The following is a 14,108-nucleotide window of genomic DNA, read 5'->3' on the forward strand; positions in this document are numbered from 1 at the left end:
CCTTCGCTAGTTTCAGAGTTTCATCATGTCATGTAAAGACATGTTACCGTTGAAACAATATCAACTACAAGTTGAATGCCGGTGGTCTTCAGTCAGCTCAGCTGTCCTACAACAAAATATTCTAGAACTGGCCTCATCCCTCCTTATGTCCAGTGTTAGATCTTTCCCGGGGGACAAATCTCAGAACCATAAGATCCCTTCAGGTGTAGGCTACATGTGGACATTGCACAAGCATCTTGTGCTCCAGCTTGAGTGTAGATACATTTATCAACAAAAAAATTGCTGGGTGTGTTCGTGTTACAAAGATAAGAAAGAATATTCTGAAAATATGTTGACATGCTTATTAAGACATTATGCCTATACTTACCTAGCAAATAAAAATACGTTGTGTGTAGAGTATAACTTCAGTTGTCTAACCAGAATGAGAATGGCTATTTATCTATTTGCCAAATCTAAGGCTCTGTCTTCAAGTCTCCAGTGCAGGGGTGTCCAACATTTTCTAGCATTAGGGCTACTTTAATTGGCACATTATTCTCCTCTCTTCCCTGGCTACTTGGTGTATCAAGACAGTGCCAGTATGCATTTTGAACACACCTACTCATTCAAGGGGTTTTCTTAATTTTTACTTTTTTCTAAACTTCTTCAAATAGCCACCCTTTGCCTTGATGACAGCTTTGCAAACTCTTGGCATTCTCTCATCCAGCTTCATGAGCTAGTCACCTGGAATGCGTTTCAATTAACGGGTCAAATCAAATTTTATTGGTCACATACACATGGTTAGCAGATGTTAATGCGAGTGTAGCAAAATGCTTGTGCTTCTAGTTCCAACCGTGCAGTAAATATCTGACAAGTAATCGTAACAATTTCACAACAACTACCTTATACACACAAGTGTAAAGGAATTAATAAGAATATGTACATATTAATATATGGATGAGTGATGGCCGTGCGGCATAGACAAGATGCAGTAGATGGTATAGAGTACTGTATATACATATGAGATGAGTAATGTAGGGTATGTAAACATTATATAAAGTGGCATTGTTTAAAGTGATTAGTGATACATTTATTACATCCAAATTTTAATTATTAAAGTGGCTAGAGATTTGAGTCAGTATGTTGGCAGCAGCCACTCAATGTTAGTGATGGCTGTTTAACAGTCGGAATTCCTTGAGATAGAAGCTGTTTTTCAGTCTCTCGGTCCCAGCTTTGATGCCTTTTATCTTCTATTGTCATTCACAGCCGATATAGAGACTACCTATCAGCATGGTGGTTTTCTGGGGCTACCTTGCCAAACGTCAGTCATCATGCCTCCTGTATGGTGTCCTGTATAAGACAGGAGTTCCCCAACATGCTTGAAGAATACACAGGGTAACCCTCCCCCCTATTGATATTACCAATTGATTAAAAATATTGACAACAGGCGATACAAATATATCTCCCAATTCAGACATCAGTATCAGCCTGTCTTTCAGTCAGCCAAAATGATGAAGAGTTGATGAGTGGCACATGTATTGAAAGCATGATATTACTCAACACGTGCGATGTACTGTCTTATTATTAATCACCATTTGTTCCTTCTGAGTTGTTTGCCTATTGGCATGGCAGTGTAGATCAGTTCCAGGCCCTATCGTTACAAATACTGGTCATCTTTTGGGATGGGAAACATGTATTTTATGAAGTTGAACATGTGCTCTTTGTGACAGAAAGTTAAAGTTAAAATTAGGCAAAATCAAAAGGTTTTATTGACAACAATATTCAAAAGGCACCCAGTTGGTTGAACAACTCATGTTGCAAAGGCTTTTGCTAGTTCTGAACCCTGGGCCCTGACCCCAGATGCTCACACTCAGCAAGGGTGTGGAAGTAGAGGTATTTTGGGTTTGTTTCTGGGAACACACAGGCGATCCCTGGCATAGCTGGATGTGGTGTGGACTACAGGCCTATCTATGCCTGGCCATGACAGAGGGTGTGTTACATCACTCAATAAATCTCCTGTCAGCACGTGACGTTCCCATGCAATACTATTAATTTACATCACTAGTCTCTGGAACCAGCACTAATCCCATTGAGAAAGAGTGTTTTTCTGTGTTTGTGTGTGTGTGTGTGTGTGTGTGTGTGTGTGTGTGTGTGTGTGTGTGTGTGTGGTCTCACCATTGACTTTCTTGAACATGCAATATATATGGATTAAATTTAATATTTTTCTCACCCATTTACACGCAATACCTCATAATGACAAAGTGAAAACATGTCTTTAGAAATGTTTGCAAATTCATTGAAAAACAATACAGAAATATCTAATTTACATAAGTATTCACACCCCTTAGTCAATACATGTTAGAATCACCTTTGGCAGCTATTACAGCTGTAAGTCTTTCTGGGTAAGTCTATAAGAGCTTTGCACACCTGGATTGTACAATATTTGTCCATTATTCTTTTAAAAATTCTTAATTGGTTGTTGATCATTGCTGGAGAACCATTTTCAAGTCTTGCCATAGATTTTCAAATAGATTTAAGTAAAAACTGTAACTCGGCCACTCAAGAACATTCACTGTCTTCTTGGTAAGCAACTCCAGTGTAGATTTTAACTTGTGTTTTAGGTTATTTCCCTGCTAAAAAGTGAGTTAATCTCCCAGTGTCTGGTGGAAAGCAGTCTGAACCAGGGTTTCCTCTAAGATTTTGCTTGTGCTTAGCTCCATTCTGTTTTTTTTTATCTTGAAAAACTCCCCAGTCCTTATGATTACAAGCATACCCATAACATGATGCAGCCACCACTATGCTTGAAAATATGAAGAGTGGTACTCAGTAATGTGTTGTATTGAATTTGCCCCAAACATAACACTATGTATTCAGAATAGAGGTCGACCGACTATGATTTTTCAATGCCGATACCTACACCGATTATTGGAGGACCCAAAATAGCTGATACGGATTAATTGGCCGATTTTTATATATATATATTTGTAATAATGACAATTACAACAATACTGAATGAACAATGAACACTTTTATTTTAACTTAATATAATACATAAATAAAATATATTTAGTCTCAAATAAATAATGAAACATGTTCAATTTGGTTTAAATAAGATAACGTTTAAGTTCCTTGCTCAGAACATGAGAACATATGAAAGCTGGTGGTTCAATATTCCCATTTCTTCAATATTCCCAGTTAAAAAGTTTTAGGTTGTAGTTATTATAGGAATTATTACTTGTCAACTATTTCTCTCTATACCATTTGTATTTCATACCTTTGACTATTGGATGTTGTTATAGGCACTTTAGTATTGCCAGTCTAATGTTGGGAGTTGATAGGCTTAAAGTCATAAACAGAGCTGTGCTTCAAGCATTGCTAAGAGCTGCTGGCAAACACAGTAAAGTGCTGTTTGAATGAATGCTTACGAGCCTGTTGCTGCCTACCACCGCTCAGTCAGACTGTTCTATTAAATATCAAATCATAGACTTAATTATAATATAATAAACACAGAAATACGAGCCTTTGGTCATTAATATGGTCAAATCCAGAAACTATAAGTTCGAAAACATGATGTTTATTCTTTCAGTGAAATACGGAACCGTTCCGTATTTTATCGAACGGGTGCCAACCCTAAGTCTAAATATTGCTGTTACATTGCACACCCTTCATTGTTATGTCATAATTATGTAAAATTCTGCAAATTAGTTCACAGTTCGCAACGAGCCAGGCTGTAACGGTTTTCTTGAGTTGAAGGAGAGGCGGACCAAAATGCAGCGTGGTTTCTATTCATGGTTCTTTAATAAAGAAAACTATACATGAATAGACTAACAAAACAATAAACGTGAGAAAACCTAAACAGCCCTATCTGGTGCAAACACAGAGACAGGAACAATCACCCACCAACACACAGTGAAACCCAGGCTACCTAAGTATGATTCTCAATCAGAGACAACTAATGACACCTGCCTCTGATTGAGAACCATACTAGGCCGAAACATAGAAATACCCAAATCATAGAAAAACAAACATAGACTGCCCACCCCAACTCACGCCCTGACCATACTAAATAAATACAAAACAAAGGAAATAAAGGTCAGAACGTGACACAGGCGGCCCAAACTGTTGCATGTACCCTGACTCTGCTTGGAACGCAAGAGAAGTGGCACAATTTCCCTAGTTAATATTGCCTGCTAACATTAATTTATTTAACTAAATATGCAGGTTTAAAAATATATACTTCTGTGTATTGATTTTAAGAAAGGCATTGATTTTTATGGTTAGGTACATTTGTGCAAAGATTGTGCTTTTTCGGCAATGCGCTTTTGTTAAATCATCACCCGTTTGGCGAAGTTGAAGTAGGCTGTGATTCAATGATAAATTATCAGGCACCGCGGTGATTATATGCAATGCAGGACAAGCTAGAAAAACTAGTAATATCATCAACCATGTATAGTTAACTAGTGATTATGTGAAGATTGATTGTTTTTTATAAGATACGTTTAATGCTAGCTAGCAACTTACATTGGCTCCTTGCTGCATTTGCGTAACAGCTGGTCAGCCTGCCATGCAGTCTCCTCACGGATTGCAATGTAATCGGCCATAATTGGCATCCAAAAAGGCCAATTACCGATTACTCTGAAAACTTGAAATCAGCCCTAATTAATCGGGCATGCCATGCCGATTAATCGGTCAACCGCTAATTCAGAACAAAAAGTTAATTGCTTTGCATACTTTTTGCGGTTTAACTTTAGTGCCTCGATGCAAACATGATGATTTTATTCGAATATTTTTATTCTGTACCAGCTTCATTCTTTTCACTCTTGTCAATTAGGTTAGTATTGTGGAGTAACTACATCCATCCTCAGTTTTGTCCTATCCCAGCCATTAAACTCTGTAATTGTTTTGTCACTATTGGCCTCATGGTGAAATCCCTGAGTGGTGTCCTTCCTCTCCGGAAGGATGCCTGTATCTTTGTAGCGACTGGGTATATTGATACACCATCCAAAGTATAATTAATAACTTCACCATGCTCAAAGGGATATTCAATGTCTGCTTCTTTTTTTACCCATCTACCAATAGGTGCCCTTCTTTCCAAAGCATTGGAAAACCTCCCTGGTCTTTGTGGTTGAATCTGTGTTTGAAATTCACTGCTCAACTGAGTGACCTTGTAGATAATTGTATGTGTGGGATACAGAGATGAGGTAGTCATTCAAAAATCATGTTAAACACTATTATTGCACGCAGAGTGAGTCCATGCAACTTATTATGTGACTTGTTAAGCACATTTTTGCTACTGAACTTGTTTAGGCTGGCCATAACAAAGAGGTTGAATACTTATTATTTCAGCTTTTAATGTTTCATTAATTTGTATGAAAAATAAAATAATAATAATTACACTTTGACATTTTGGAGTATTGTGTGTAGTCCAGTGACAAAACATCTCAAATGAATCCATTTTAAATTCAGGCTGTAACACAACACTATGTGGAGCAAGTCAAGGGGTGTGAAGACTTTTTGAAGACACTTTTGGAAGACACTCTGCACATCTTTGAATATGTGCACTAATGTGAACATTTCAACATGTGTTTCTATGTATCCTATAAGTTGTGTGTGTGCGCAGTGTGCAGTGCACGTGGGCTATCTGTGCATGCGTATGGAATATCCCCATATCTCACACACATGTAGGGCTGGAACAATTACCGTATAACTGTGTAAAGGATGGATATTGATGAAGACCGTCATGAAAATAAAATAACTGTCATAACTGTTAAAAAAATATATATACAGTATACAAAACATTAAGAACACCTGCTCTTTCCATGACATAGACTGACCATGTGAATCCAGGTGAAAACTATGATCCCTTATTGATGTCACTTGTTAATTCCACTTCAATTAGTGTAGATGAAGGGGAGGAGACAGGTTAAAGAAGGATTGTTAAGCCTTGAGACAATTGAGACATGGATTGTGTATGTGTGCCATTCAGAGGGTGAATGTGTAAGACAAAATATTTAAGTATTTACGTAGAAAATTTAAATATTTTGCGTAGAAAACAAAAGTATGAAAAAGTATGCCCTCACTACTGTAAGTTGCTCTGGATTAGAGTGTCTGCTAAATGAGTAAAAGGTAAATGTAAAAATGTGTATGTGTGCCATTCAGAGGGTGAATAGGCTAGACAAAAGATTGATGTGCCTTTGAATGGAGTATGGTAGGAGGTGCCAGGCGCACCGGTTTGTGCCAAGAACTGTAACGCTGCTGGGTTTTTCACTCTCAACAGTTTCCTATGTGTATCAAGTATGGTCCACCACCCAAAGGACATCCAGCCATCTTGACACAACTGTGGGCAGCATTGGAGTCAACATGGGCCAGCATCCCGGTGGAATGCTTTCGACACTTTGTAGAGTCCATGCCCTGATCAATTTAGCTTTGTCTGAGGGCAAAGGAGGGTTTGTGGAAGTTGAGTCCATTTCTGCTGGAACATAGACTCTACAACGTGACAAAACTTGTTTGCGCCTTGCTGGAACAAGCAAGGTGTAACAAACAAGTCTTTGGTTTCCTAGGCAATGCCCCTATCCCTGCAAATAACCACTACATTTTTTCAAACAAACAAACAAATATATATTTATTTATTTTGCTATTCGAACTGTTATTACGGTGGCCACGGTCATTTGGCTGACCAATGACGATCTCACAAATGTCATGAACATCACACATGGTGATTGAAAGTGAGAGGTGGTTAATAAAGGGGATGCCCTTTGTCCAGCATCTCCTGCTCTACCCGAGTGTCACATCCCCACACCGTGTCACATCCCCACACCGTCTCTGCAGAGGTACAGTCGCAATGCTGTTTTCCTGTCTGCTCTACCCGAGTGTCACATCCCCACACCGTGTCACATCCCCACACCGTGTCACATCCCCACACCGTCTCTGCAGAGGTACAGTCGCAATGCTGTTCTCCTGTCTGCTCTACCCGAGTGTCACATCCCCACACCGTGTCACATCCCCACACCGTCTCTGCAGAGGTACAGTCACAATGCTGTTCTCCTGTCTGCTCTACCCAAGTGTCACATCCCCACACAGTGTCACATCCCCACACCGTCTCTGCAGAGGTACAGTCGCAGTGCTGTTCTCCTGTCTGCTCTACCCGAGTGTCACATCCCCACACCGTCTCTGCAGAGGTACAGTCGCAATGCTGTTTTCCTGTCTGCTCTACCTGAGTGTCACATCCCCACACCGTGTCACATCCCCACACCGTCTCTGCAGAGGTACAGTCACAATGCTGTTTTCCTGTCTGCTCTACCCGAGTGTCACATCCCCACACCGTGTCACATCCCCACACCGTGTCACATCCCCACACCGTGTCACATCCCCACACCGTCTCTGCAGAGGTACAGTCGCAATGCTGTTTTCCTGTCTGCTCTACCCGAGTGTCACATCCCCACACCGTGTCACATCCCCACACCGTCTCTGCAGAGGTACAGTCGCAATGCTGTTTTCCTGTCTGCTCTACCTGAGTGTCACATCCCCACACCGTGTCACATCCCCACACCGTCTCTGCAGAGGTACAGTCACAATGCTGTTTAACTGTCTGCTCTACCCGAGTGTCACATCCCCACACCGTCTCTGCAGAGGTACAGTCGCAGTGCTGTTTTCCTGTCTGCTCTACCCGAGTGTCACATCCCCACACTGTGTCACATCCCCACACCGTCTCTGCAGAGGTACAGTCGCAATGCTGTTTTCCTGTCTGCTCTACCCGAGTGTCACATCCCCACACCGTGTCACATCCCCACACCGTGTCACATCCCCACACCGTCTCTGCAGAGGTACAGTCGCAATGCTGTTTTCCTGTCTGCTCTACCCGAGTGTCACATCCCCACACCGTGTCACATCCCCACACCGTCTCTGCAGAGGTACAGTCGCAATGCTGTTTTCCTGTCTGCTCTACCTGAGTGTCACATCCCCACACCGTGTCACATCCCCACACCGTCTCTGCAGAGGTACAGTCACAATGCTGTTTAACTGTCTGCTCTACCCGAGTGTCACATCCCCACACCGTCTCTGCAGAGGTACAGTCGCAGTGCTGTTTTCCTGTCTGCTCTACCCGAGTGTCACATCCCCACACTGTGTCACATCCCCACACCGTCTCTGCAGAGGTACAGTCGCAATGCTGTTTTCCTGTCTGATCTACCCGAGTGTCACATCCCCACACCGTGTCACATCCCCACACCGTCTCTGCAGAGGTACAGTCGCAATGCTGTTTTCCTGTCTGCTCTACCAGTTCACTGAAAATGTTTTTTCCTCAACCGGCCCAAAATAAATGGTGCAAAAAGATCATGCTGCTGTGGAGAGACATTTAATGTAAATAGCAATAAGATGTGATTTGTTTTCTGGAAAGGTAAGCTATTTTTATATGCTACCTGACAAGCGCTTGTTTCGCTTCAGACTAACGGTGTTATGGAGGTTTTCTTTGCTCGAGGCTTAGGAATTCTAAAAGCAGATTAGTTTATGTGGTGTAATTTGAACTGATGTAGAATATATTAAACACTGGTAGAATACATTACACTACAGTAGGGTGGTGTTAGGGTTCACTATGACTTCTAGTGTTTGTAACTGCGTAATGCACTGCACTGACTGTACCAGTGTACATTGTCCATCATTGTTATCCACACATGGCTTCAGGAGTTAAATTAAGATAGGTGATAACATTCCACTACAGTACACTTCACAGTTCCCCTGAGTGTGGTGTAACATTAACACATGTTACTGCTTTTGTACCGCTGATGAACGCAGTTGAAAAATCTGTGTTATGAAGGGTGATGATTTCTCTTCCATTGTATTTGGAACCCCTATTGGAATAGAGCCAGGCGTTGGCTAGGCATGACGCTAACATGGTCTGTACTAAGCACTAACCACCTGTGTGTTGTCCCCTCCATGACAGAAGTAATACAGTGCCTTGCGAAAGTATTCGGCCCCCTTGAACTTTGCGACCTTTTGCCACATTTCAGGCTTCAAACATAAAGAAATAAAACTGTATTTTTTTTGTGAAGAATCAACAACAAGTGGGACACAATCATGAAGTGGAACGACATTTATTGGATATTTCAAACTTTTTTAACAAATCAAAAACTGAAAAATTGGGCGTGCAAAATTATTCAGCCCCTTTACTTTCAGTGCAGCAAACTCTCTCCAGAAGTTCAGTGAGGATCTCTGAATGATCCAATGTTGACCTAAATGACTAATGATGATAAATACAATCCACCTGTGTGTAATCAAGTCTCCGTATAAATGCACCTGCACTGTGATAGTCTCAGAGGTCCGTTAAAAGGGCAGAGAGCATCATGAAGAACAAGGAACACACCAGGCAGGTCCGAGATACTGTTGTGAAGAAGTTTAAAGCCGGATTTGGATACAAAACGATTTCCCAAGCTTTAAACATCCCAAGGAGCACTGTGCAAGCGATAATATTGAAATGGAAGGAGTATCAGACCACTGCAAATCTACCAAGACCTGGCCGTCCCTCTAAACGTTCAGCTCATACAAGGAGAAGACTGATCAGAGATGCAGCCAAGAGGCCCATGATCACTCTGGATGAACTGCAGAGATCTACAGCTGAGGTGGGAGACTCTGTCCATAGGACAACAATCAGTCGTATATTGCACAAATCTGGCCTTTATGGAAGAGTGGCAAGAAGAAAGCCATTTCTTAAAGATATCCATAAAATGTGTAATTTAAAGTTTGCCACAAGCCACCTGGGAGACACACCAAACATGTGGAAGAAGGTGCTCTGGTCAGATGAAACCAAAATTGAACTTTTTGGCAACAATGCAAAACGTTATGTTTGGCGTAAAAGCAACACAGCTGAACACACCATCCCCACTGTCAAACATGGTGGTGGCAGCATCATGGTTTGGGCCTGCTTTTCTTCAGCAGGGACAGGGAAGATGGTTAAAATTGATGGGAAGATGGATGGAGCCAAATACAGGACCATTCTGGAAGAAAACCTGATGGAGTCTGCAAAAGACCTGAGACAATGATCCAAAACATAAAGCAAAATCTACAATGGAATGGTTCAAAAATAAACATATCCAGGTGTTAGAATGGCCAAGTCAAAGTCCAGAACTGAATCCAATCGAGAATCTGTGGAAAGAACTGAAAACTGCTGTTCACAAATGCTCTCCATCCAACCTCACTGAGCTCGAGCTGTTTTGCAAGGAGGAATGGGAAAAAATGTCAGTCTCTCGATGTGCAAAACTGATAGAGACATACCCCAAGCGATTTACAGCTGTAATCGCAGCAAAAGGTGGCGCTACAAAGTATTAACTTAAGGGGGCTGAATAATTTTGCACGCCCAATTTTTCAGTTTTTGATTTGTTAAAAAAGTTTGAAATATCCAATAAATGTCGTTCCACTTCATGATTGTGTCCCACTTGTTGTTGATTCTTCACAAAAAAATACAGTTTTATATCTTTATGTTTGAAGCCTGAAATGTGGCAAAAGGTCGCAATGTTCAAGGGGGCCGAATACTTTCGCAAGGCACTGTAACTGTGTCTGAACTGACCACTAACCACTGTGTGTTGTCCTCTGTGTTGACAGAAGGAATGGCTGTGTCTGAACTGCCAGACCCAGAGGGCTCTCTCTGGACAACTGGGAGACATGGGAAAAATGGCCCAGTCCCAACCCATCAAGACCCAGGCCCAGCCCACACCACTCCCTGTAGTTCCAACCACCAAGACAGAGCCCCAGCCTCCAGCAGCAGTAAGCAGCAAGGCCCAGCCTTTCTCTAAAACACAGCCTCCATCCCAGGCTGTGCCTCTCACCTCAGTGCCCACTCCGCCTACACCAATACCTGGCCTTGCACAAATGGAACCAAATATGGAAGTCCCCAAGGCTGAAGCTCCCATGACTGTCGCAAAGGCTGAGGCTCCTGAGACGGAAGTCCGTAAGGCGGAGACAGAGGCACCAAAAATGGAGCCTTCTGTGGCAGAGTTTCCTAAGGCTTTGCTGCCTAAACCTGTACCACCTAAATCTGAACCACCCAAAACTGATGCTCCAGCAGTAGCTGCTTCAGTTGCCTCTGTCCTAGTGACTGAGGCCATGACTCCTCCTGCTCCTCTATCCACCACAGTGGCTACTGCTGTTGCAGTCACTCCAGCCACTGTGGAGGAGAAGCCAGAGGCTGAGGCTCAACCAACAGATCTACCTAAACTAGCAGAGGAGAAGGTTGAGAAGCAACCGAAACAACAGGAACCGCTTTATGTTGCTCCACAACCAGTCCAAACTGATACTATCAAGGAAGTGGCCACTCCATTGGTTGAAAAGGTGGATGATGTCCTTCCTGAACCTCAGCAGATACTCACTGAGAAGGAGACAGTGAAGGTAAGTTTTTGTTTAACATGTGAATCAATTTATTGTTGTTATCATAATTCCTATTCAAGATTGTGATCTCATACAACTATAGATCTCTGCCATAGTTGTTAACTGTTCACACACATATCATTTTCTCCAGCCATAAACAGTGCATTCGGAAAGTTTCAGACCTCCCCTTTTCCACATTTCGTTACGTTACAGCCTTTTCTAAAAATGGATTAATTGCAATATTTTCCTCATCAATCTACACACAATACCCCATAATGACAAAGCCAAAAATAGGTTTTTAGAAATGTTTAGAAATGTATTAAAAAAAAAAAAACGAAATACCCTTTGCTGTGAGACTCGAAATTGAGCTCAGGTGCATCCTGTTTCCATTGATCATCCTTGAGGTGTTACTACAACTTGATTGGAGTCCACCTGTGGTAAATTCATTTGATTGGACATGATTTGGAAAGGCACACACCTGTCAAAATATGTTCCCACAGTTGACAGTACATGTCAGAGCGAAAACTAAGTCACGAGGTTGAAGGAATTGTCCGTATGTCGAGGCACAGATCTGTGGAAGGGTACCAAAAGTTCTGCAGCATTGATGGTTCCCAAGAACACAGTGGCCTCCATCATTCTTAAATGGAAGAAGTTTGGAACCACCAAGACTCTTCCTTCGGCTGGCCGCCCGGAAAAACTGAGCAATCAGGGGAGAAGAGCCTTTGTCAGGGAGGTGACCAAGAACCCGATGGTCACTCTGACAGAGCACCAGAGTTCCTCTGTGGGACAACTATCTCTGCAGCACTCCTCCAATCAGGCCTTTATTGTAGAGAGGCCAGACAGAAGCCACTCCTCAGTTAAAAGCACATGACAGCCTGCTTGGAGTTTGCCAAATGGCAAGATTGAACTCTTTAGCCTGAATGCCAAATGTAACGTCTGGAGGAAACCTGGCACCATCCCTGCGGTGAAGGATGGCAGTAGCAGCATCATGCTGCGGGGAGGTTTTTCAGCGGCAGGGACTGGGATACTAGTCAGGATTGATGGAAAGATGAACGGCGCAAAGTACAGAGAGTTCCTTGATGAAAACCTGCACCAGAGCGCTCAGGACCTCAGACTGGAGCAAAGGTTCACATTTTCAACAGGACAACAACCCTAGTACACAGCCAAGACAACGCAGGAATGGGTTCGGGACAAGTCTCTGAATGACCTTGAGTAGCCCAGCCAGAGCCCGGACTTGAACCCGATCAAACATCTCTGGAGAGACCTGAAAATAACTGTGCAGCGGCGCCCCTCATCCAACCTGGCAGATCTTGAGATGATCTGCAGAGAAGAATGGGAGAAACTCCCCAAATACAGGTGTGCCAACGTTGTATGGTCATATCAAAAAATACTTGCTTGTAATCACTGCAAAAGGTGCTTCAACAAAGTTTTGAGTAAAGCGTCTGAATACTTATGTAAATGTAATTTTTCAGGTTATAAAATGTTTTTTTTGCTTTGTAATTATGGGGTATTGTGTGTAGATTGATGAGGGAAAACAACTATTTAATCAGGTTTAGAATAAGGCTGTAACGTAACAAAATGTGGAAAAGGTCAAGGGTGTGAATACTTTCCGAATGCACCGTATAAGACATACACTACCGGTCAAAAGTTTTAGAACACCTACTCATTCAGGGGTTTTTCTTTATTTTTACTATTTTCTCTATTGTAGAATATTAGTGAAGACATCAAAACTATGAAATAACACATATGGAATCATGTAATAACCAAAAAAACAAATATACTTTATATTTGAGATTCTTCAAATAGCCACCCTTTGCCTTGATGTCAGCTTTGCATACTTGGCATTCTCTCATCCAGCTTCATGAGGTTGTCACCTGGAATGCATTTCAATTAACAGGTGTGCCTAGTTAAAAGTTATTTGTGGAATTTATTTCCTTCTTGTTGAGCCAATCAGTTGTGTTGTGACAAGGTGGGGGGGGGGGGGTGTATACAGAAGATATCCCTATTTGGTAAAAGACCAAGTCCATATGGCAAGAACAGCTCAAGTAAGCAAAGAGAAACAATAGTCCATCATTACTTTAAGACATGAAGGTCAGTCGATGTGGAAACGTTTCAAGAACTTTGAACGTTTCTTCAAGTGCAGTTGCAAAAACCATTACGCGCTATGATGAAACTGGCTCTCATGATGACCGCCACAGGAATGGAAGACCCAGAGGGTCTGCAGAGGATAAGTTCATTAGAGTTACTAGCCTCAGAATTTGAAGCCCAAATAAATGCTTCACAAAGTTCAGGTAACAGACACATCTCAACATCAACAGTTCAGAGGAGACTGTGTGAATCAGGCGTTCGTGTTCGAATTGCTGCAAATAAAACACTACTAACGGACACCAATAAGAAGAAGAGACTTGCTTGGTCCAAGGAACATGGGCAGTGGACATTAGTCCAGTGGACATTTGTCCTTTGGTCTGATGAGTCCAAATTTGAGATTTTTGGTTCCAACTGGCGTGTCTTTGCGAAACATGGTGAGGGTGAACGGATGATCTCCGCATGTGATTTCCCACTGTAAAGTATGGAGGAGGAGAGGTTATGATGTGGGGTGCTTTGCTGGTGACAGTGTCTGTGATTTATTTAGAATTCAAGGCACGCCTAACCAGCATGGCTACAACAGCATTCTGCAGCGATACGCCATCCCAACTGGTTTGAGCCTAGTGGGACTATCATTTGTTTTTCAACAGGAAAATGACCCAACATACCTCCAGGCTGTGTAAGGGCTATTT

At 42.2% G+C, this 14,108-nt stretch overlaps 1 protein-coding gene across 1 annotated transcript in view; it reads left to right on the forward strand.

Annotated features, from left to right (window-relative positions):
- The window catches only part of LOC139377987 (protein piccolo-like), a 153,085-nt gene that overhangs the window by 79,002 nt on the left and 59,975 nt on the right, over positions 1-14,108 (forward strand). Inside the window, exon 16 of the mRNA XM_071120551.1 lies at positions 10,573-11,352. Within this exon, the coding sequence (XP_070976652.1) occupies positions 10,573-11,352 (780 nt within the window). The remainder of the gene's footprint in view (positions 1-10,572; positions 11,353-14,108) is intronic.

The sequence above is a fragment of the Oncorhynchus clarkii genome, chromosome 2 (genome assembly GCF_045791955.1).
Source record: "Oncorhynchus clarkii lewisi isolate Uvic-CL-2024 chromosome 2, UVic_Ocla_1.0, whole genome shotgun sequence".
NCBI classification, from domain to species: domain Eukaryota; kingdom Metazoa; phylum Chordata; class Actinopteri; order Salmoniformes; family Salmonidae; genus Oncorhynchus; species Oncorhynchus clarkii.